The sequence below is a fragment of the Pyrgilauda ruficollis genome, unplaced genomic scaffold, assembly GCF_017590135.1.
Source record: "Pyrgilauda ruficollis isolate IOZ18807 unplaced genomic scaffold, ASM1759013v1 scaffold35, whole genome shotgun sequence".
Taxonomy (NCBI): domain Eukaryota; kingdom Metazoa; phylum Chordata; class Aves; order Passeriformes; family Passeridae; genus Pyrgilauda; species Pyrgilauda ruficollis.
This window is the reverse complement of record NW_024524934.1, coordinates 1,207,734-1,230,591: the sequence shown is the minus strand read 5'-3', so window position 1 is coordinate 1,230,591 and position 22,858 is coordinate 1,207,734. Positions and strand designations below refer to the sequence as shown.

Here is a 22,858-nt window from a genome sequence, read left to right as displayed (position 1 = left end):
ACTAAACCCTTTATAAAGTCTCATTGGTTTGGCTTGAGGAAGCTTTGTGCCGGCTGTTTCCCACTTTAGCTTTTTTGCTGAAATGCCCCTAAACAAAAATAAGTCCTCTTGTCCTCATCTGTTGATGTGACGACTCAAATTAACACATGGTTTTTGACTAACCTGAAAGAACTTGCCAGGTGCTGGAGGTTTTCTATTTGCATCTTGGTTCACAAATATAAATTTAGGGTTTTATGTTTAAAAAAAATATTCTTGGAAATCGTTGATGGTATCTTTACATACACACAGAGAAGTGTAATGACAAAAATACAATACTGCTCTTTTTGAACTTTTTTTTTACGGACCCTTCCCCCTACTCTTTGCCCTTGGAGAGCAGAAATTTTGTAATTTGAGGTTCTTTCCCCCTCTCCTCAACTTTTACTATCTGACACTCTAGACTCAGGTTTCCAGTGCTAACTAGAACCTCAGAAATGTATGTACAACAGCAGCAGAAATGATATTCTGAAAAACGTCTGTAAAAACATTAGTTGGAAAACCCACTGAAGATGAAATAATGAGTAGCATTTTTAGTCCTTCTTATTCTCGTGCAAGCTGTTTTGTGAGTGCTCATTTTATGTAAGAATCACTGGACAGTTTCCTTTGACATACAGAACATATATTAGTATAGTTAAGATGTAATCAAACTGATTGTCATTCTCAATGACTTCAGAATATCTTCGATCATTGCAAAGGAGCAGCCGTCTGTATAGGTGCTGCATTTGTCTTACAGCACTTTTTACGCTTTATTCTCTTCAGAGCCGAAATCATTCTTGGTATTGTACAATTGAATTTGTGTGTGCTCTACAAAGGTTCTGTTTTCAGTCATTGACCCATTAGTTGACATTTGGCACTTAGAGATATGTCATTCTGCTACTGCAAAATTCTACAAGTTCTTCCAAAAAACCCCAAATGCCAGTTTTTACAAGTTTAGTTAAAATGAAGTTGGAGTTTTTAAAATAAGATTCTGTTTAAGTAGAATAGAAACAGAGTTTTCACTATACTGGACTACTGTGTTCCTGAGCACTGAATGAAGTACTGTATTTAATAGCAAATATGTAATTACCTTTTTTAAAAGCTAATGATATTGGGAAAGTCTTGTTCTTTAGTCTTACTGACTTTTCCAAATGTGACATAACTGTTCTGTTTCCAACCTTAGTAGATCAACCTCTAAAATAATTAGGAATTTGAATATTGACAGAATTCCATTAATACATTATTGACTGTAAAGTTTCTGCATATATATGCGTGCACCTGAAATCTGGTTTAATCCCCTGATATTCACTGCAGTAGAACTGCTTATTAATTCCAGAATCTGTGATGGAAGTGTTGTTGTTTCTCAAATAACAGTGAATTTTTGAAATTTTACTTAACTCTCCCTTGTTTCAGCTTTGACAATCTTGAAATCTGAATACTTGCCATAGTTTTGTTAGCTCTCACTGTATCGGTTTAACTGCAGCACTCAGTTTCAGGGCCTACGAGAGAAATCTACTTTTGGTGGTTACTCTGCTGAAACAGAAAACAAAAAAGTAAATTATATTTTATTTTACTGGTTTTTTGGGGACAATGATAACAGGTTAAATAACCAAAAGAAATGGAAGCACTGCTTTTATTTGATGGGGGTATCAGTTAGGATCATCATATAAGTAATAAGCAAAAAGTCTGGTGTGTGTGTGTGTGTGTGCATTTGTTGGAAGGTAGGGGTGTTTGGTGGTAAAGGTGATTGATGGTGAAAGGAAAGTGAGCAGTGATTTCAAAGTAACAAGTGGAAAGTAGTAGTGAATTGAGATGAGCAGGAAAATGCTGTGTTCAGCATCTCATTCCCTTGGAGCTTGGGTCTATACCCATTCCATATATTTGGGATGTTATATTACCTAATAATATACATAGATTTTGTGTAATTAAAAAGGCTGGATCAATAGATTTTAATTGGGTACTCTGAGGAAAAGCGTGTTGGGAGAGATAAAGCATGACTGACATAGTGGTCAGCTGAATAAATTTTTGAATAACATGTATATGCAAGAATATGCAATAAATAAAGGGCATGTATTACTTTGTATAGGATTTTAAATTGTGTTTCTCTTTTCATCAGTTTTTAGGCTTTGCATGCTTTTCCCTTTGTTTTGAATAAAAACCATGTTTTGAAATGAGTAGCTGCTCTGTAGCACCTAATTTAGTGTGTGTAGGTGAAGTTGGCACAATACCTGTTTTGAGTTGTTCTGTCCTTCCTTCACTGAATAATTTTACAGAATTGTCATTCTTAGGGAACAAAGTATCCTTAATTTAAAAAGATGTAAATAAAGACTTCCATATGGTTGACATGAAATTTGTATTTGTTTTTCCATCTTTATTAATAGGCCAGTTTGGTTCAATTGGGATATTGCATCTGCAACTGGATTCAGGTTTATTTAATGAAACTGCTGACTAGAGACTAATTTGGAGCCTGTTGAAATTTTCACATGAAGCTGGTTTCAACAGTCTTTGATTTAGCTTACTCTGTTGTAGTCACTGTTCCAGTGATTGTTGCCATCTAACATTTTATGCTTTGCAGTTTGAGAATGGCAAACAAACTGCTAGGTAAGAAAATAGTGGTGTTTCTGTCTTTCTTGCATGCTAGTACCCTATATTAAATGTTGTAGGTAGCTGTTTGTTTGCTTGGCATAAACTGTTCTGCTTGAAAGATCCCTTTGGGACAGTTCTTTGACGGTACCTGCAGGGTATGTGCACAGGAAAGACAGTAGTGTCTTGGGGCACAGATATACAAATATTATGATCCTGGGTAGTTTGTTTTCCAAAAAGAGTCACAAACAGCAGGGTTCAGCAATTAAATGTATTCCTATTGCTGATATGTTTAAAAAAAGAAAGTCTATACAGGATGTGTGAGGAAAATCTAATTCCAGCAATCAGCGTAGAATAGCTACACAAAAAATCCTGAGTCTCATGTATGAATACCTGCTTCATACAATCTTGTGGTGATGTTGTATTTCAAGTATCTGATTATGATGAATGGTATTTGATCCTATTATTATAGTTATTATTTCAACCAAGAGAAGCAAAACTAGATGGTAGGGTGGGATCCTCAGGAGTTACCAACTCTGGCCAAACTGTGTTTGGCTCGAAGTTGCTAAGAGTTTCACTGTTGATTTTTGTGGGAGATGGGTTAGGTCACTGCACAGTACTTTTGAAATCCCACCTCTAACTATTTCTGAGTTGAGTGTGTGATTATTTCCTCACAGGGAGGAGTCCATCACCACAGCCTTCCAGAAACACAGGTGATATACATCAGTCAAAATACCAAATTCCAGTAACTTAAACCATCTCCTTTCTGAGAAGATGTATCAATAAAGCTAACAGGCTGGTGCTGAGCATTTGCAAGCCCAGTAATGAAAAGTGTGCTATGGGCTTCCCTGAAGTTGTAAGTGCTGAAGATGTCCAGGATCAGGCTTTGGATGAGCCATTCGGGACCACCTGTGGTCTCTCATAGGCTGGTTTCATGCTTGCTTGCAGTAGTTGGAACTAACCAGCCATGACAAAAAAAGGAACATTGCAGGTCTTAAATTTGTGCTGGGTGCTACTTCTGCTTTTAGAGTGAACACGGTCTGAAAGCCCCTCTGCACTCAGCCTGTGAAAAGCACTCAGCATGTGCCATAGCTTCTGAAATCTGTGGAACAACTTGCGTCAGTGCGTGCAGGAGGAGAGAACCTTCTGGCATGCGCTGCACTCCAGAGCTAACCCATCTCCTGCCCTCAATTTTCAATTTTTCAATGGTATGGAGTTGGGGTTTTTGATGGGGAAAGAATAGCATGTAAATTTACTTTCAGATCTCAGGCCCTCATTCTACTGGAGTGACTCACTTGAAGTGATACTAGTGTCCAAGATAAACCTCTCAGATGTGTCATACAAATTCCTATTACTGTAATTCATCTGTCAATACAATTAATTATCCTTGGCTCAACAGCCTAATATCAGTATAAGTACTGCTGCTACACTATCTTTCTAATGAGTCTGTCTATACAAGTTGCTTTGGATCAGTTTTTGGCTGTGGGGCCCGCTTGGTTTCCGACAATGTTTCTGACTGTTTCTGATTGTTTCCCACAATCTCTCTGATACAGTGGTGAAGCTTGTGCACCTTGCAGAGGTGTGTCATGGTGCTGGGGTCAGGATCTCGTGTAAAAGGGCTTGCTCTTTGTGCAATGGCAAGTGAAGACACAAAGTATATCTAGGGGAAATATGGAGGGGTTTCTCAGCCAGCAAAGCAAAGGGGTTGTAGATAATGCTACCTCAGGTAGCCACACACTTGAGCAGTGAAAATTCCTCTTCTTTCCCCAGCTGGCAAATAAAATGCCCGGTGGGTGCAGATTTTGTTCCACCTTGTTGGCAAAGGATCTCTTGCACATAAATGTGTGAATTTCCATGTGTGGTGTTGAACCTGTTTATGTTCAACATAAACATGATTATTGGGATTATTAGAGGAGTATGCATTGTCACAAAATGATGGATTTAGGTGCGTTTTATAATGACCCTTTTGCTTGAATTCTTATCCTTACAAGTGCATCTGAAGAATTTGTAACTTGGCAACTGAGGTAATTCAGCAGAGTTCCAGTGAATAATGTAGTTTTTGTGTGTCTGAGCTGCAGATTGTATTCTTGGAAGTCCTATTTGAGAAGTCACCTAAATGTGCTTTCAGAAGTGTTCTATTTCTTAACAGTCATAGGAGCAAAAAATCCTTTAAAAACAAAATGACAGTTGAAATGAGTGTTGACAATGCAAAGCAGTAGTGTAGGGTTGTAGATATGTTGTTTTAAATATATCCAGTAACATTTTTCATGCATCAGAAATGGTTATCTAACTTCCCTACTTGATCTGGTAACTTACTATGATAGCTGACTAAGAAGGAGAGGCTAATTTTGTGGAAGAAAAGTATGAGTTTTATGGTTGTCTTTTTTGAAGGTTTCAAAAAATAAGAAAACAAAATCTATACCACAAACATATTTTTTTGAAATCAAGAAAAATGATTATGTGAGTTTAAAAGAAACTGCATATCACAATTTCAGGCTGTAACATCTGTTCAGAGAAAAGGAAGGGCAGGAGAAGATGCAACTTCATTTTCCTAGAAATGTAAGAACAATTGTGTTTTCAGAAAGAAGTTTTGATCTTTTTAGTAAAGATGCTCCTTTTTGTAAAAGATCACTATTGAGCCTTGGGAGAAGCATGACTAAGCTATATGCTGGTGCCTTAGCAACGTGAAAGCAAGTGTTTTAAAATCTGACTGTATAGAGATGATCTCTGTCTGAATGATGGTGTTGCTTCCTCAAAATCATTAATATTCCACCAGTCTAGAGCGGCACTTGTGCTGTGATGGATGAATGTGTTTTACTTGAATCTTTTCTTCTCACACCTTTTTGCTTCTTTATACAGGGAATGAAGTATCTGTGCATTCCTGCTGCTGACTCACCCTCGCAGAACTTGTAAGTATTTTTTTAAAAGTAAATCACAAAACCCTAGAAATCCCATGATGCCTATTTTAAAATTTGCTGAAAGCTCTGATTCTGATCTCTAATGAGTATTACACAAATGTGGGGTTTAATCTGTTAAGAAAACCCAGTAACACTTCATTTCACCCTGCTTTTTTTGTGTGTTTTTAGGAGGCTCAGTAGTAAACACTCTTGATTTGTGTCCTTAAACTTCAGGAATTCCTTAGTGAGTCTGAGCCTAATTCAGTCACAGTTTATTCTAGCCACTGTTTTTATAAATCTTTGTGTTTGGCTCCTCTTTTGCTTTTTTTTTGGGTTTTTTTTTGTTTGTTTTTTAGTGCCAACTGCAGCTATTAACACAACACAATATTTGAAAGAGGTTTGAAGCCTGGTGCCTCAAGGGTTGAAATAAATACCTCACAGTGGGCCTTCAAAACAAAGTCCCTGTGTGCAAACTAACTCTGTGACAATCTGCTGGGGACTTCTTGAACCTGCCTCAGAAGTTCCTGCTGCTCTTAGTATAAGCTGGCGTGGCAGGGAGTTTTCTGCCCTGTCTGATCTTGAGGACATAGGTACTGCAACTAGGGTGTCCAAGACTTGCTCTTTCTTATCTCTGCTGAAGTTCACGTAATGCTAATTGACTTACCCCTGCTTGTAATTGAGCATGGCAAGTCTTGATTCCAAAGAGAAATCAAAACAAAAGGACTTGGATGGTGACCAGCTCTTTCTTCTAGAGCTCACTGTTTATGTTGGGGAGAGGTGAGGGGGGTTTCAGCCACATCCTACTACCAAGTTTTGGTAGAGAAACAAGTAGTGGAAAGAGGCCTGGTAGGTATGGAAGGAAGCGCAGCACTGCTTTTCTCTTGTATCACAGCAATTTTTTGGCTCATGCTTTTGGGGGATATTTTTAGAGCATGTGTTTCTCATACTCTAGAAAGATTCCAGTGTGGCACTTGATGTGTGTTGATTTGCCTTTTCATTCTGCATTTCTGTCATGATTTTAGGGGAAGGGAAAAAAAAAAAAAAAGGCACCACACCCCACCCGCAATGAAAAACACCCTAATCCCCTAAATTTCAGGTCTGTAATGAGAAGGCAGAGAGCTAACTGCCTTTGTCATGGACGACTTCCATGGCCGTAATATTTAGAATAAAAATAAATAAATTTAAAGAAATATCCTTTTGGGAAGGAAAGCTAATATGAGATCAGAGGAAAATACTCACATGTCATTAATTGTTCATTGGCGTTTTGAGGTGTGTAGCATTTTTGAAAATATTTTTTAAACCTGCTTCCTTTGTTAATAGAGATAAATCGGGACTGGAAAGAGAAAGGATGGCATTTATGATGAACATCAATCAATGTACAATTCCCTCGCTGGTAAATATCAAGGAGTTATATTGAAAAACCAGCTCCTGTGCTCGAGCTGTCTGGCACAGTACCAAGGCTCTTAAGGCTTCAGTAAGAAGATGGAATATTTGCATGAGTATTGTTTCTGTTACACTGCAGGCATCTAAAATACTTGCTTTGGTATCAGGTGGTTGCAAGCAAACGTCATTACTTCTAATACTGATACATTCGATCACTTAAAATAAAACTTGATGAGTAACTGATTTTTCTTCTTACACTTTATACAGTCCAGGCCTTCAAGTAAAATCAAATCATGATGCTCACAAATAGCACCATTGCTTGCTTTGCACATGCAGTCTTCTGAAAGAAAGAGGAAGTTATTTTTGTTCAGCCTGTGAGGACTGGATGCTGTCTTATCTGGGAGTGGTTAACCATACTGCCTGTGCCCACTGTGGAGGGAGGGATAGCTAGGGAACAGGAAAGGGAATTGATCCTTCTGCAACATCTTTGCATGTCTACCCTCTTCTTCTAAAAGAGGGATTCTCTTGGTTTCTTTCTAGGGAGAAAAAAACAACCAACCAAGCAGCATCCTGTACTGCAGGTCCTTGTGTTCTCTTAGCAAGGGTTGACAGGCACAACTGATGGGGTGCACTCTTCTCTCTTGTCTGTTTCCCAACAGCAAGGACCAACGTGGAAGCCTTTTACCCACTGAATTTTCAGACTGTGAGCTCTTAATGCACATCAGCTCAGTTTTTCTGAAGGAAACCTCTGGTTTCTTGTGTGTATAATGCACATTTACTCCTAGAAAGCTTGTTTAGTGGAGTTCTTTTCCTCAGAGGGATGACTTGCCAGGGAAATACAGCAGGGATTCCACTGTTAGCATGTGTGTGTTCACTAAAGTGTCTCAAAAGCTTTATTTTACTCCCCTGTTTTTCTCCTAGCAAGCATAGGGAGAAAGCAATTGCTTTTCAGACTCAAGGTACTTCCTAGATGTTAAATCAATGTTTTCCCTGGTCTGTGAGAATTTTACCTTGGGCCAGTAATGTCATCCTCTGTAGAAGTCATCACTAAAAAGTTATTTCTATAGAAATAAAATCTTCCCTTCCTACCCTGTTCCAGTTAATTATCTTTGACTGCCTGTTTCTAAGGAATTAACCTCCAACAGTCAGGTGGGTAGTGGTGATAATGCAGACGCCAGATGACCTATTAACAGCAGAAAATTTTGGTAGACTTTTTTTACATCACCAAAGGAAAGAAACATCAAGATGCTTCGTCCTATCTGATTTGGATGCTGTCTTTTTAACCTTTGTAAATCTTTGTAGAAGTCTAACTAGCAACAAATGAAAATACAGCTCTGGTATCATAACTCTGCTCTTGGTCTAGTTTTGAATTATGCAGCGTGCTAATGCATGAGTTTAGATAACTTCTACAACATCCTGGTAGGGGCGTTGTACTGGTGGTTCTTCCTGTGGTGTTTTCCCACTGTAAAGATGATGCACTTCAGGACCCAGCTTTCAGCTGGGAGATGCAAGAGCCAGATATCATGTAATAAATTGTCCTGAAGTCCAACAAATGGGCTGCAAATCAACACATTTGTCAAGTGCTTTCCTGTTAGAGATGATAGTCAACTGTTTTGTGGTTAGTGTAAGACTTACCATTCTTCTTTGTGTCTGGCACTTGCCACACAGCTAACTGGTCCTCAGTCTTAGTTTTCATATAAATACGGTGTTGCCATAATGTTGAAAATGAGTTCAGGCCACTGTGTCTGCTGCTCCAGAAGGGACCCTGATGCCCTAGGGCTGTGGAGGAGTACATGCCTCCTTTTCTCTGGCTCAAGCTGAGGAGGGGCCAGGATGCTGTAGAGCAGCACTAATTCTAGATATGACTATTTCTCTTCTCATGTTCATGGATGCCTGTAAACACACTTGAAAGCACATCAGCAATCTGAGCATCAGCAGTGAGGAAGGATGAAGGAAACTGAGTGAATGGAGTTCACGATGTTTAGTACCTTGCAAAGGTGTTTTGCTCAGTCACAGATATTTTTCAAACCAGAGTGTTGAAGTGTCTACCGAAACTTGTGCGAGACCATTGAAACAAATTCACTGGTGCATGAAGCTGCCCTCCTGGCCAGATTTTCTAGAGAGAAAGAGAAAAGATGAGAAGATCAGGTCAGATAATACAGACCTAACCAAGCTGCATCTAAGTGAATGCTTTCAATCTCAGCTAAGCTCTTCATTGTGCAATAGCAAAGCCTCTTGCACACATAGCCAGAGATCTCATTTGTCCTCTAAGTTTGTTCATGTGAAACCTCTTGTGCTCCCCTGGCAGACCTGAGCACCATGATTTGTTAGAACTCAGCCAGTGACATTGGTTTGGCGTGGTAGTCCGAGTACACATGCATTTGTAAGGCTTTGTCTTCACTTACCCCACATGCTTCATCAGTTCCTTGAGAAATATAAAAGCCTGAGTTGACCTGCTGTCCTAAGGCTTGGGAGTGCATTGTGCCTTGAGATTTTCCAAATAAGCTGCTTGGGTCTTCTCTAGCTGTGTTTTCCATGTTGTATCCAGTGATGCAGGAACTCCATTGGAGAGGGAGTCCTGTGCTTGGGATCTTCTTTTTGTTTATTCCAGTTAGATATCATTGTGTTTGCAAGTTCTGCAGGCAGTGACACTCTGTTGCATCAGTGTTGTCCTTCAGGTCAGGAGTGTTTACAGAATCAGCAGCTGCACTGTTAGGCAGGAAGGGAAGCTTCCTTTTATGTGGGTATTCCTGATTTTTGTGTGGCTGCTGGTGCTGAGCTGAGGTTTTTTTTCTTTTACCCTTGTGGTATAATATTCACCCAGAAAGGGGAAACATCTTGAATACAGGACGTTGTGTTTCATGGGTGTTGAGCGCAATGTGCTTTCAGGTTTGTCCTTGCCAGCAGGCCTGGCAATGACTGCCCCCTAAGAACCTCTTTCCTCTGCCTGTGTTGCCCACACTGCTTCTGCTTGTGAGCTTGAATTGCAAGAGCACTCAAAGGCCACCGTGAGCTCCGGCTCTGCTGAGCTAAGAGGTGCTGCTTGCAGCTGTGGTAAACTGCAGGCAGTGCCAAAGGCTTCACAGTCGGAAAGGCAGGGTGTGCAACTTAGAACTGGGATGCTGCACATTCACTCAGATGATGACAGCTGCCTGCTTGCTATCCTTCACTGTGCCCCACTTAAAATGAAAGGGGCATGTGTAAAGGATAATGAGATTATAAACCCTAAACTTTGCAGACAGAATCTTCTCTAGGTTTTCTCCTCTGCTGCTTTAAAACAGGTAGGCTGTAGGCTGACACCCTGAATATGGGCAGAAAGGGTACTGCTGTCTGAAAGGAGAAGACTGGAAGGAAATAAAGAAAATAGGGCTTGAATTGAGAATTTTTTCATAGCAGAGACAAAAGGAAGTGATTTCATATAGCCAAGCAGAAAGACATGGCTTGAAGGAGGAGGTAGAGTTAGAGTTCAGCATAAGTTTGGGTAGCAGGTAGTGTCTCTTTGTGAGAGACATGTCTGGAGAACTGCTCGTGTAGTTGTGCTGAGTTCCACCTGACATCTGAGCACACAAGGACATGTGAGGTCAAGTCACTGCTTTTAGGAAGAATCAAACACAAACTGAAATATGGACTTGACAGTCATCACAATAAAGTTTATCACACTGTAGTGCCTAAAATACCAGTTTCTTACTTGGATAGAGTGGCAAATAAATTACACCATTGAGTTCTCTGTTTCATTGGCAGACAATAACTTTTACTTTGTAAGACCTGTATTCAGTTCTAAATTCTAGAAACAGCGTGAGGTGAGCTTTCGGATATATTTCTTTCTTTCTAAGTAGTGATTTTACTAAATGCAGCACTTTCTTTATCCTCCTTCTGCTTTTGTTTTCAGAGCAAGGCATTTCAGAGAGAGCATCAAATTTATCCATGAGTGCCGGCTCACAGGTGAAGGCTGCTTAGTTCACTGGTATGTATACTGCTCGCTAAAAAAACTTTTAAAGGGTTTCTCTACCTTGATTTGGATGTTCATAATTTTAATAAATTAGTGGTCATCTCTCCTCTGTGGCAAAATCCGCTTGGACTAAATTGCCCACTTTACTCAAAGAGCCCCAGAAGATTTGCAAATGCTATTAAAGCCTTATGCTAGAACTTTCAAGTCCCTGGGGTGGGCAGTTGCTTGGAGATGAAAGGAGCCCATGAAATTCTTCTTGACCTTCTCTTATCAAACATTTTGACTAGGAATTTGTTGGCTGAAGACATACTATTTATTTCTCATCATTTTAATCACTGGATTTCTAAATGTGATTTCCATAATCCTAATAATTTGATTAGTTTCTCTAACAGCTGTTTTGGTGACTTCAGAGTTGTTAAAAAAGCCCATCTGAACACAAATTGATTTTTTCCCCTCTTTCTTTTCTTTAAACTGCTGAAGCATTCAAATGTTGAATTTGTTAATAGCAAGACCCTGATTGGAGAGATGTTCCTGGGACTGTAAAGAATAGAAAAGGAAATCCCACCCTGGGCTTTTTCTTGCTCTCAGCTATTGGCTGTGGTCTTTGTGCTGTATGTCCAAAGGCCATATCTGAGTCTATATCTGGAATCAGAGTCATCTCATGATTTGAACACTGGACTCGTACACAGGCCCTGGGTATAAATCCTCACTTTGCTATTGACTCATGACAGGGCTGTGCATGAGCCATTTGGTCAGTCTTGGTGTATGGAAAACAGGAATAAGTAGTCTGAATACTGATAGAGTTTAAAAAACATATATTTAAATTTGTGAAGTATTCAGAAACATAAAATGGTGAAAGAGTCTGGTAACTCTTTATTTTTACTGTGGTAAATATAACTCTAACACATTTTTAATACTTTGAATAGAAATAATTCTGAATTTGTCCAATGTTGTCCAACCAGGCATCATGAATGATTCTTACTCTATCCCAGCTTTTCATCTGGGAAACTGGAGTCCTGAGAGTTTAAGCTGCACAATACAGTGGATAGCAGAAAGAGGAACTCAAGCAACCAGACATACATACCTCTTACTGGTTCAGTTAAAGTTCATTTTGGCCCCATGAAATTGCAGCCTTTATTCATGGTGGAGAGGAAACAGTCTTATTTCACTGCTCTGATCTTTATAAACAGAAGAAAGAAAGTGGGTGACTTACTTCTGCCTTTTTAAAACCCAAATCTAACTTAGAATGTGTGCATTATCCCCTGCTTTTGTGACTACTTCATACTTATTTCTTCCTTTTCAGCCTCACATGAGTTACCACTCAAAACCCACTTTCTTGATCATGTAGATTTTTTTCTGCTGCATTTGAAAAAGTAGCACCAAAACAACTTAACTCAAATATTATAATATTTCTTCCTCATGTCAAGCAACACAGCAGTCTGTGATGTTGAGAAGTGATGCTTTTAGCTGTGACAGGTGAAGTACAGCACTGCTTCAGTGTATGGCACCCCCTTTTCCATGCAGCCTTGCAGGTGTCTCCAGGAGTGTCACCCTGGTGGTTGCCTACATCATGACCATCACAGACTTTGGCTGGGAAGATGCGCTGTCTGTTGTCCGTGCGGCGAGGTCCTGTGCCAATCCCAACATGGGCTTCCAGAGACAGCTACAGGAATTCGAAAAGCATGATGTTGATCAGGTAAATGAAGTACAAAAAGGAGCTGTGAAACACAACTCCAAGTCAGATCATGGGCTACTTCTCACTATTTTGTGGTCTGTGTGGTTTATCGGACTCCCTGTTTTTGCTTTGAGGGAAAGGCTTCTTAGCCCAGCCAGTTCCACAAAGGAGATACAGATAGATCTGAAGGTGTCAGGAAATGCTGGATCAGAGTAGGGATTAGGCACCTCCTGCCCAGCTGTGCAGTCAATCCGGTGGTTGCTTCATGTGAGCTAAAACACAGTTTAAGATTAAGATTAACATCTTTAGAGAGGTAAAAGGTAAAGGCTGAGTTCTCAGAACATAGGTAAAAGGCCAACCTATAACTACCAGTTGTTTACAAGTAGTGAGTTTCCTCCCAACACATTCATTTGGAATAGTAATCAGGAAAGAAATCATCATCACAAATCTTTCATGTCCAGGAGTTAAACTAAGTCCTCATGATTTGTGTGTTGTGACCCCCTCCCACCTTCTGTGGCTAAGACTTCATAAATATTCTGATGTTTAGGGCAGCCTCAGATCTGAACCTTTTTTGTCTTATTAGCCTTTTGAAGGTTTTGTAGAACTAGGAGAATCAATGAAAGGGTAGGATTGCTAAAGGGGTTTCATAAAACAAAAATTAGTTTCTTACTCCAAAAAAGCCCCATCCTACGCAAAAGACCTGCTCCCTGTGGGAGATTGGTGACTTCCACTTACGTTACCAACCTACTGTGGCTGTCCTTTCTATTTTCCATTGCTCAGCATGTTGTTGTTGTTGTGCGGGCTTTTGTGCTTGTTGAGCTTATAAAAATAACAACAACAGAGGCGAACCAAAGTCGGAAAGCAAAATACACGAGACAAAGGATGTTGTTTTTTTTTATTCCATCCCTGTCATTCTGCTGCAGAAAGCTCAGAGTTTAGAAATTACCATTTGTTTTGCATGATGCAGTTAGCAACTGTAAATATTTGCGTTTTTTTTTAATATTTAACTGAATGTTTCCTGGATCATTTGGAACTGGTGTAAATGGTAGAATAACTGATTTTTAAGAGACAAAAGTCAGAGAGGGACTTTCCAGACTTGTCTCCTTCCTCCCTTACAGTCATTTCTACTCTAATTGGTTTGGTCTAACAGCAGTGACAATTAAGGCTGTATGCAAATAGCCTGATAAAGACAGTAACGTCTCTCTTTTTTCATCCACCATGGACTGCGCATTCTCTCTTTATTCACTGAGGGGGAGGCAGTAGGTTGCAAAAAGAAGTATCCACCTGTATTCACTGGCTGGGCTGTAGTTTCTTACTGTCTCTTAAGAGCAACCACATCCTCAGCAGGTGTCTGTTTACACACCTGATTTCGGTGGAATGATGCCATCTGCCAAGGGCGTGAACTTTTTTCAGATTTCAGCAGCATTTGGTGTTTTGCTGTTCCACTAAAGGGTGGTGGTATCCTGTGGCCTCTCTGGAATGTTGCCCTCTAGATTTTGGTCTTAAAGGATGAGGCTTAGTCACTAAGGTCATGACAAAGTTTGCCCCTGTTCCAAACTTCCACATGGTAGCCTGAGGCTTCAGATTTGCCTGAGGACCTCTTTAAGGAATGGGAGGAAGTATCTATGTTGAGGTCTTTTCTTCCAATATCCTAGTAAATGACCTTTGTGGATCAAGCTATTTCTTGAGCCCCAAACAGAACATAGCCATGAAGGTTAAGGTTTGGAAAATTAATATTATCCCCACTGGGACACAACAGTTGGAGTCTGTGTTTACTAGCTGCTTCTGCAGGTGAGCTCAACAAAATTGTCAGGAATTGGACAGTTCCTCAGCTGGAATTGTCCTCAGCTGGACTCAAATTCTCCAGCAGGCAAAGAAGGGTCAGAGCTGAGTGGATAGAAAAAGTGAACATGTGAAATTTCCACTCTTTCCTATGAGACAGAGTTATCTGTTGGCAGGACCAAATCAAGGAAAAGGAGTGGAGGATTTATACAGTATGCACTTACCGAGCTTGTTGGATTATGGGTATCTCATGGTGAAAAAAATGTGGGTTTAAAATGAGATCTCATGACAAGAGAATTAATTTCTGTTATCAGACACAAAGTTACTGCCTCAGTCTCTGAAAGCACCTGACCTGAAAATTGCTGCAAACTGAGGAAATGGCCAGGGAAAAAGTCCCAGCATTATTGTCCTGCCATTGCTTGATACTTTCCTCATCATTTATATCTGGTTACTCTCAAAGCAGGATACAGGGCTGGACTGACCATCAGCTGGGCCTGGTACATATGTTACCATGTACCAAATTCAGTCATTCATATCAGTAACATGTGGGGTCCTATTCTATAGCTTGTAAAACTCATAGACTGTTTCTTCCTAGAAGACACCTATTAGGATATCCACACTACATTTTTTACTACTGGTGTTTGTGGGCTCAAGATAAAAAACCTATAAGAGTGGTTCACTTTCTGATCTTCAACCTTCTTGCAGCCTGTTGTGACTTGGGCAAGTTGGTTAATCATATTGACTTCCATACTAATTCCTCTTATTGTTTGTGTGTGCAGCAGGAATAGGGAGATTTTAAGTCCAGGATGTCCTTTCCCAGCAAGTGTCCCTTACTTTGTGTTGCTCCAGTCGGCCAGGCTGTTCCACAGATTTGTCATTTCAGGAGGTGTAAGGGGTCTCAGTGATTTCAAATATGTGTTCCTGTGCTATCCATTCTGTGCTGCTCTTGAAGGACATGCAATATTTGCAGTGCTTTTCTTTAAACTGTGTATGATCCTAAAGGTTATTGAAATTCTGTAGAACAGGAAGAAGAATTACTTCTCCTTCCATTTCATGTTACTGTTTCATTATTTTGTGTATGTCTTTTCAATTTCTCCAGTTCAGGCAGTGGCTGAAAGAAGAATATGGGGAAAACTCTTCTCAGGATCTGCAAGAAGCCAAAAATCTTCTGAGCAAATACAAAGAGCAGGCAGAGTTGCATCAGACTACTGGAGGAAGGCAGTGGAATAACAACTTCTCATCTGTGCCATCACTCTCATACAGCAACTACACAACAGAGACCTAGTTGCAAGAGGTCGATTTTTTTTCCTTTCTACTTTTGCAAAACATCTTGCCATGTTTTCCATCCCATCTTCAAGACTTTCAGCAGTAAATCATGCAAACTGTTGATTTATAGAAAGCTTCTTGATGACATTATGTGTGTGTGTGTATGAGTGTGTTTCACACAAGTTGGTAATTCGGGCAGGATCAAGCTCTGTTCATGCCCAGAGACAGGATCCAGTTACTGTGGCTGAGGCAGTCTGTCTGCCAGCCACAGCTATGTCCCCTTCTGCCCACATTGCCTGGCATTTGCTGTGAGGTTAGCTCAACTCCTCTTGTTGTAGGCTAGCAAAGGGCTTGGAGAGATGAGGTCTGGTGATTCAAGCTGTAGCAGTTTGGCATCTCTGCACTCTTAGTGTGGCAAAGGTGTTACTGCACCTGAAGAAGGGAACTCGAGTCTGTGTCTCTGCTGCTCCTGTTCACAGTCCATTAGCAGGTAGTAGCATGGAGGTGGGTGTGAACTTGAGTGCAGGCTGAAAGCTGGAGCAGATGAGACGGGCCCAAGTAGCTTTCCTCCAGCAGTGGCATCTAGGAGAGAAGTGGGACAGACAGCTCTGAGTAATAACACCTTCAACCGCCACAGTTGTCTTTGCTTCAGTGCCCGTGAGACTGAGCTGTCGGCAGAGCTGCCACAGACCAAGAGCACCCAGGCTGTTACCACAGCTCAGCTGATGTGCAGTGATTTAAGCCGTGCTCCCTTGACTGTGCATCTGGTCTCCCAACATAAGCTTTTCTGGAGAATAGTTGATCATGTCTCCAGAGGCACTGAACTTCATTCCCCACGGAACACGTGCCTCTTCAGCACGCACCCCTGCGCACACGATAACGCGTCTCCAAAGAGTGGGCTCGGTGTGAGTGCGAGCACCTGTTTCTTTGCTTGTGCTGTGGTTTGCTCTTTGACTTCAGCTACCTCAAAAATGCTGTTCTTGTCATTGTGGTTGTAAATGCAACCTTGAAAATTGCCTTGTGTAATCTTAATCTAACACTGAGTGAAGTAAGTGGGTGCGTGTGTGTGCGAGAGTGCGTGTGCACGTATATTTCAAAATGTCTGTGTTTGAGAGGTTTATTGTTTTCTTTTAAAATTGCCCATATTTATCACTGGTTTAAAGATTGAGTTGTTGGAATTCAACTTTCCTGCCATTTAAACACCACTGTATATTTTGCTGTGATCAGATTTACGGGAATGCATTTGTACAATATATTTTAAGCTAGGTTGAAACTAGGGGCCATACTCCGCTCTTGGTAACGTTGTGTTTTTCTGGAATGAAGCCATTGCCTGACTCAAGTGGCTTGTAAGAGTGTAACTTCAAACATGTCAGTAGGGATTCTGGGCAGTGTATTGATTTCTGATGGTATAATATGGAGTGGCCCTGACACCAAGATCACGATTTCTTGTCTTTGACTTGGAGGATGGAAGGCCCACTTTTCTTGAAGATTCTAGAAAATAAAAAATACTATCCAAACAGCCAAGATAGAAAACTAAAACCAAACCCTTCATTTGTTCAGGTGTGGTGTATATCATGCTAAAAGCTGAGCACTGAGTGAGAAGCAATCAGCATACTAAATAGTGTCCAAATTGTGTCTCTTTCAATTTCTTTGGTACTCTGGCCTCCCATTCCTTCACAAGATTCCTCTACATGAGATTTCTTGCTTGCGGGTGGCAGTGAATTCTTTGGATGGGAGCAAGGCTTTTGTGTCAAGTAAACTCTGGCCATTAAATATCTGTTGTTAAGTATCTTAAAAAATATGTTGCGGCTTGTGAAATACGGGTTGTGCATATCAATAATTGCTTAAAAGGAAAAAAGGGAATGGGGTGGAACTGACCTGTCCATTTCATCTGAGGTCAAGCCTGCATCAGGGTTGCACTAAGTGCTTGAAGTATACTGAGCATGATGAGAGCAGGATAATCGTATCTTTGTTGCAGTAAGGGATGTTGCTGGATTTGGGAAAAGTGCTGGAACTTACCTTGTTTTCAAGCTTGCAGGTAAATGAACTGCTGCCTGTTTGGTATATCCAGCAGTTGCTCTGTGATTGCCTGGTAAGATAAGTATTTAGCTGTTCCTGAAGATGTAGATCTGCAGATAATAGTCTGGTTAACAATTCCAGCCCAGCAGTGTCCACGTTGGCAGTCCTTTCTGTGCTCTGAGCGTAGGTGTAATAATTGGAAAATGTTTTCCTCGGTAACAGGGTCTGACACACGTTCAGGATGCGGGTCCATTTGTTCAACCCTCTACTCATGATAGGATATGTAGGGCAGCATCAGCCCATCCCCAAAGGGCAGCTTTGTCAGAAGTATTCTGCCTATGGCCTTGCAGGTATCCAGCCAGTCCTTCCTGTAGCTGGCTGCCAACGTTGTGTATCCTATAACACTCCTGGCACTCTTGTCCTTTCATTAGTAATGCTGTGGGTGCTGGTAAGTTGGCAGTTCTTTTACTGTTCTGATGCATACAAGGCAGAATGGGAGATATCTGTTAATTTTCACGTGTCCAAGATTAATCTGCACTGTTTTTTTTCTAAATAGTTTGGTTATCTCCAAAGAGTCGGTCCCTTGAACAGGATTTTTTTTGGAACTGAGTTTCATATAGCCAACATCAGTGTGCATTATGCTGCAGTTCCAAAGCAGATACAGGGTAAGCTGGGAAGACGGAGGGAATGCCGTATTGTCAGTGAGTGGAAGTGCTTCTCTCTTTTTGGAAGGCAGAAGGGGTATTTTCTGCAGTCTCCGCCTTCAACATCTTGTGTAGTGGTCTTTGTGTACTGCATACTGCAGGTGAGAGCAGTGTAAGAGCAACAGCAGTTTAAGAAAACTTGAATCTGGTTTGTCCATGTAGAGAGCAGAATGATGGTTTGCTCCCTAATTACCACGGGTGCAGAAGAGAGAGCTACAGCTCTCACCTTTGGCCTTTTAGAGAGGGAGAGGAGCTAATGCAGACTGAGAATGTGACATGATTTGTCTTCCAACCAGCCTTTCAGTGGCAATTTGTAGGACTTTCCAGCTATCTGGAACATGACTAGACCCAATTCACTTCTTAGCAGTTGGCCTTTGTAGTGTAGATGATGCATTCAGTTATTTTGTTTCTGTACTTCAAAACACTGTCCTCATTTTGATGTTCACTGGAAAATGTATAAAGTTTATAACACCTTCTTGGATATCCAGATTTGAAATGTATAATCGATTTTTTTTTGGGCTAAACTTGATACCCATGTGTGATTATAAGCAAATGTCTAGTGTTTTAGAACGTAGGTAATGGGTAAATGCATTAATAGTATTTATTACTAAGTTTTTTAACCTGGAAAAAGTTGCTTCCTTACATTTTGTGGTTGAATGGGAAGATATGGCAAATCATATCTGTTTTTTAAAAGGGATAATAACTTTGGTTGCTATAATGGCCACCACCTATAAAGATGTCAGTGAAAAATTATAGCAATTATTCCACTAGTTTAAAAATTCTAAATCTGGTAAGCTTCTTGATTCTCTGTCTTCCTCTTCCTGGGCATCTTAGTGAAGCCTTGATTGCTTTTTCCAAATGTTTGTATTTAATACGTTCTACAATTTTTTTATAAATAAAATTAAATGTTAACACCTGATCTGCTTTTGTATTTCTTGAAATCAATGGTAGTGTCCAGAAGGCTTCTACTCGCTGTTTGTATCCCTGCAGATACAGTAAGAGTACCAGACTAACTCATTTTGGTGTTTTGATTACTTTTTTCTCCTGCACACAGACTTCTTGAAACTACCTCTCTTTTCACCGACTCCTTCCAGGTAAGTTCAAGAATCTTCAGCACAAGCACCTCTTGATAGTCTCCCAAGAGGCTCTTGCATATTGCTGTCTTACTGATTGTTGCTGGCCCATCATTGCAACGGGGTATATGGAGAATCCTATGTTTTTTATTATTCTGAAATACTTTCTTTTCCATAGCACACTGATTTAGGGCTTTACCAGCTGTAAAACTTACTTAGTTTTCAGGCTGCCAGTGTTCAAGGCTCTCAGTAATGGTCTGTCAGAGGAAGCTGATGTAAGTGGCAGATGATTCTCAGGGGAAAACATTAAAAAACATATAGTGTAAGAGAGGAAATGCCCCGTTCAAATTCCCACAGATAACTCACTGAATTTCTGGTTTGACACTACCTCTGCTTAGAGAGTATTTCTGACATTTGGGCAATCGGGGAAAATAAAAAAATCCAAACCCAAACCAAAAAGCCCACCAACCTGAGATTATAATCGTCAGATCTTAGCCAGATCTCATGGCCACTTCAGTCATTGCTGAAGGCTGAACTGTTTTTGCAGTGGGACTCCCTTATCATGAAGGCAGAATTAGCTGCTCGGGCACAGTGAGTTCTGGGTCTTCTCTTTTTCCCCCTCTCCTTCCTCTCTCAGCACTTGTTATTTTATATACTATTGGGAATGTGTAGATGGTGATTCCTAAGGAATCTTGGGCATTCAACTAATCAGTAATACCCCCCACTAGAATAAAGTAGATGTGTCTGTAGATAGCTCTGAAAGTGATAGATGCATCTTGTTCAAATACATTTCATAATACATAACACATGTTCAGTGTAAATGGGATGGCTCGGATTTTATTGATATGTGTTTCAGTCCTCTTCATGTCTTTCTATGAAGAGACTTTAAATTCAGTACAGCCTGCTATGTGACACTTGAATTAGTAGTGTGATTACCTTCTTTCTCCCATCTGTTATCCATAGAAGTGTCTTAAATATATGTGCTACAACACTGATGAGATGGAAAACATGCTTCAAGTGTAATCCCTTCTGATCTAGGGAAACCTCATAAGCTTTAGAGAAGGTTTCTCTACTGCCTAAAGGAAAACAGCAGTTTCTAAATGAAAAATGCTTTACTGCTCTAGTCTTCCTTTTGACCACTTAGTAATTTTCAAAGGTAATTTTTAACCAAATCACATGCAAAAACTGTGCTGGAACTGTGGTGCTGTATTGCTGTTCCTGACTGTGTATCTTGTTCCCTCCAGTGTTACGTGGAACTGTTGTGCGTTCTGGAAAGAGTTCTGAAGAGTTCTAATTCCTGGAGTCCTGTCCTACCATGCAGTTGGCTGAGGGAAGTAGAGGGCAAACCTGCATGTCCTTAGATATGCTTATAACCTGATAAGGGGTTTTGGCTTTGCCAGCAGATTATGAGAGTCCTTCCACCTCCTCAAGAAGATTCCATTGGCAGAGGGAAAATGATGATGGTCTGTAGAAAATATTAGCATGAGGAAGATGATGTTGCACTGTGCAGTGTTTCTCCCTTGAGACACAAGGCACGTGACAGAAACAGCTAATTTCATACTTTATTCCCAGCAGAGCTTTAAATGTGGGTCTTGTTTTCCATGTGGCCCAGCTCCTGTGCTTAACTATTTCACTGCTACATTTAGCTGTTCTGTGCAATATTATTATTCTGCCCTCAGCCAAGGAAAAAAAAATCTTCTTTATATATTTGAATGTGTGCTTAGCTCTAGTGAATTATGCAAGCTGTGGTTTACCAAAACTGAGTAGCTTGTGAGTAGCTACAGGTCACTTCCTGTAGTCACTGCAAGTGACTTCCTGTAGTTTTCCATGTAGTTTCTAGTGTAAGTATTAGGAGTGGGCATTAGTGAAGTGTGAGCAAGATGTGTCCTTTTGCCATTGAGCAGCTGCATAGCTCAGTCCTGAGACTGAGCTGTTGTAGGAGACTTGGTTCTGCTCATGTGAGCCAAACACATCTGCAGTGAACTGGGACTAAAACTCACTTGCAAGCAGCCTCAAAAAGTGGGATTTTCAGCCAGACCTGAGTCCAGTTTCCATTTCAGATGAGACAATTATGAATGTGCAGGTTTGTATCCTCCATTCTTTATTGAACTATGAGTAGAGAGATCAGAACCAATACACTGAAGCTACTTGAAATGTGTTCTTAGGTTGTTTGTTTGATTGGTCATTATTCATACAGGCATTGACAGTGCAGTGTTAGACCTGGGAGGAGACATTTGCAAATGGTCCCTTTGAAAGTCTGAGTTCTGATTCTCCTTTTTCCCTTCTTTCTTTGGAAGCAAGTGAGTTTTTATTTAATTTGTCAGTGGATAATACAATGAATAGGATTTTTGTTGTAATTTATTTATTGCATTTCTTCCCCTCCTTCCATCCTTTTACCTTTGTTTCCTGTGTGTGGGTTTGTTTGGATTTTTTTTTAATAGCTAGTATTAAAATATTTAATAGCTAGTATTTATCCCAGACTTCTTGAGTCAGGGTAAGTGCCAGTGTGTGGCGTGCAAACAATTTGTTTCCAATAAGTATGTATTTATATTAATAAATGCTCTTGTTACGAGGTTGCTGATTTACTTAATTGGATTAACAAGTACACTTTGGCTGTCTGTGTGTCTGTCCTGTTACGGTTGGGGTGGTTTTTTCTGAAGCTTGATGTGCCTTTTGTTGGATGTTGTCATCTTCTGTGGCCTTCTGGCTCTTTTACACCACTGGATGCTTTGGATGAGTAACACTGATCCATGACAGTGTTGAGCCTGTCATTGAAAACATTCAAAAGGGATATTTTATTTCTGATTTGTATGCCAAAAAGTAATGTTCATTTGTGGACCTGCATCCTGTGCAGGTTACCACTATTGCAAACATTTTATTTGATCCTCTCCCTTACATTTTAAGGAAGATGGGACTTAGTTGAAAGTTTCTAAGTAGAGAAAACTCCGTCCTGTGTTTAGAGGAAGTGTATCTTGAAGGTGTCAGAATTATGGCTGTGTATATGCATGTTCACTTTGTATTATCTTCCAAGGACTGCATTTTGGAAGTCTTTGCAAGTTAAGTCTGCAGCATGTGGCTTTTCCAGCAAAACAGCTTATAAAATCCCTCAATGTCTCAAAAGAAGGAAAGAAAAGAGAAAAAAAAAAAAAACCAAAAAAATCATATTTTTGCACATATTTTTTGGAGGCTGTGCAAGTGTACCTCTGTCATTTCTCAGCTGAGTAAGGCTGTATGAAATGAACCAGTAAAAAGTCTGGAGGATGAATGGGAAAAGATATAACCACCAGTGGGTATCAATGTAATATAGTAATTAATTGGAAATGCACTCTAGACTCTGCTGTCACTGAAAAATCTTATATACTTTACAATATTTTCTTTTCTTTTGGAGTTGACCTTCATTTCCCTGGGCTGGTCATACATCAATGTTTCCCTTGGGAGATCTCACATTTCTAGCTGGGCTTCTCTCCCTTAGAATTATACCTCCCTGATCATGCACGAGTTGCATAAATGGCACA

The 22,858-nt window shown here is 40.3% G+C and overlaps 1 protein-coding gene across 7 annotated transcripts in view; it reads left to right on the top strand.

Moving 5' to 3' along the window:
• The window catches only part of DUSP22 (dual specificity phosphatase 22), a 44,003-nt gene extending 24,814 nt beyond the window's left edge, over nucleotides 1–19,189 (top strand). For all 7 annotated transcript variants that reach the window (XM_041475537.1, XM_041475538.1, XM_041475539.1 and 4 more), the window contains 4 exons: nucleotides 5,455–5,504; nucleotides 10,765–10,839; nucleotides 12,349–12,520; nucleotides 15,381–19,189. In XM_041475537.1, coding sequence (XP_041331471.1) covers nucleotides 5,455–5,504; nucleotides 10,765–10,839; nucleotides 12,349–12,520; nucleotides 15,381–15,566 — 483 coding nt within the window. In that variant the 3' untranslated portion in view covers nucleotides 15,567–19,189. The remainder of the gene's footprint in view (nucleotides 1–5,454; nucleotides 5,505–10,764; nucleotides 10,840–12,348; nucleotides 12,521–15,380) is intronic.
• The last annotated feature ends 3,669 nt before the right edge of the window (nucleotides 19,190–22,858 follow it).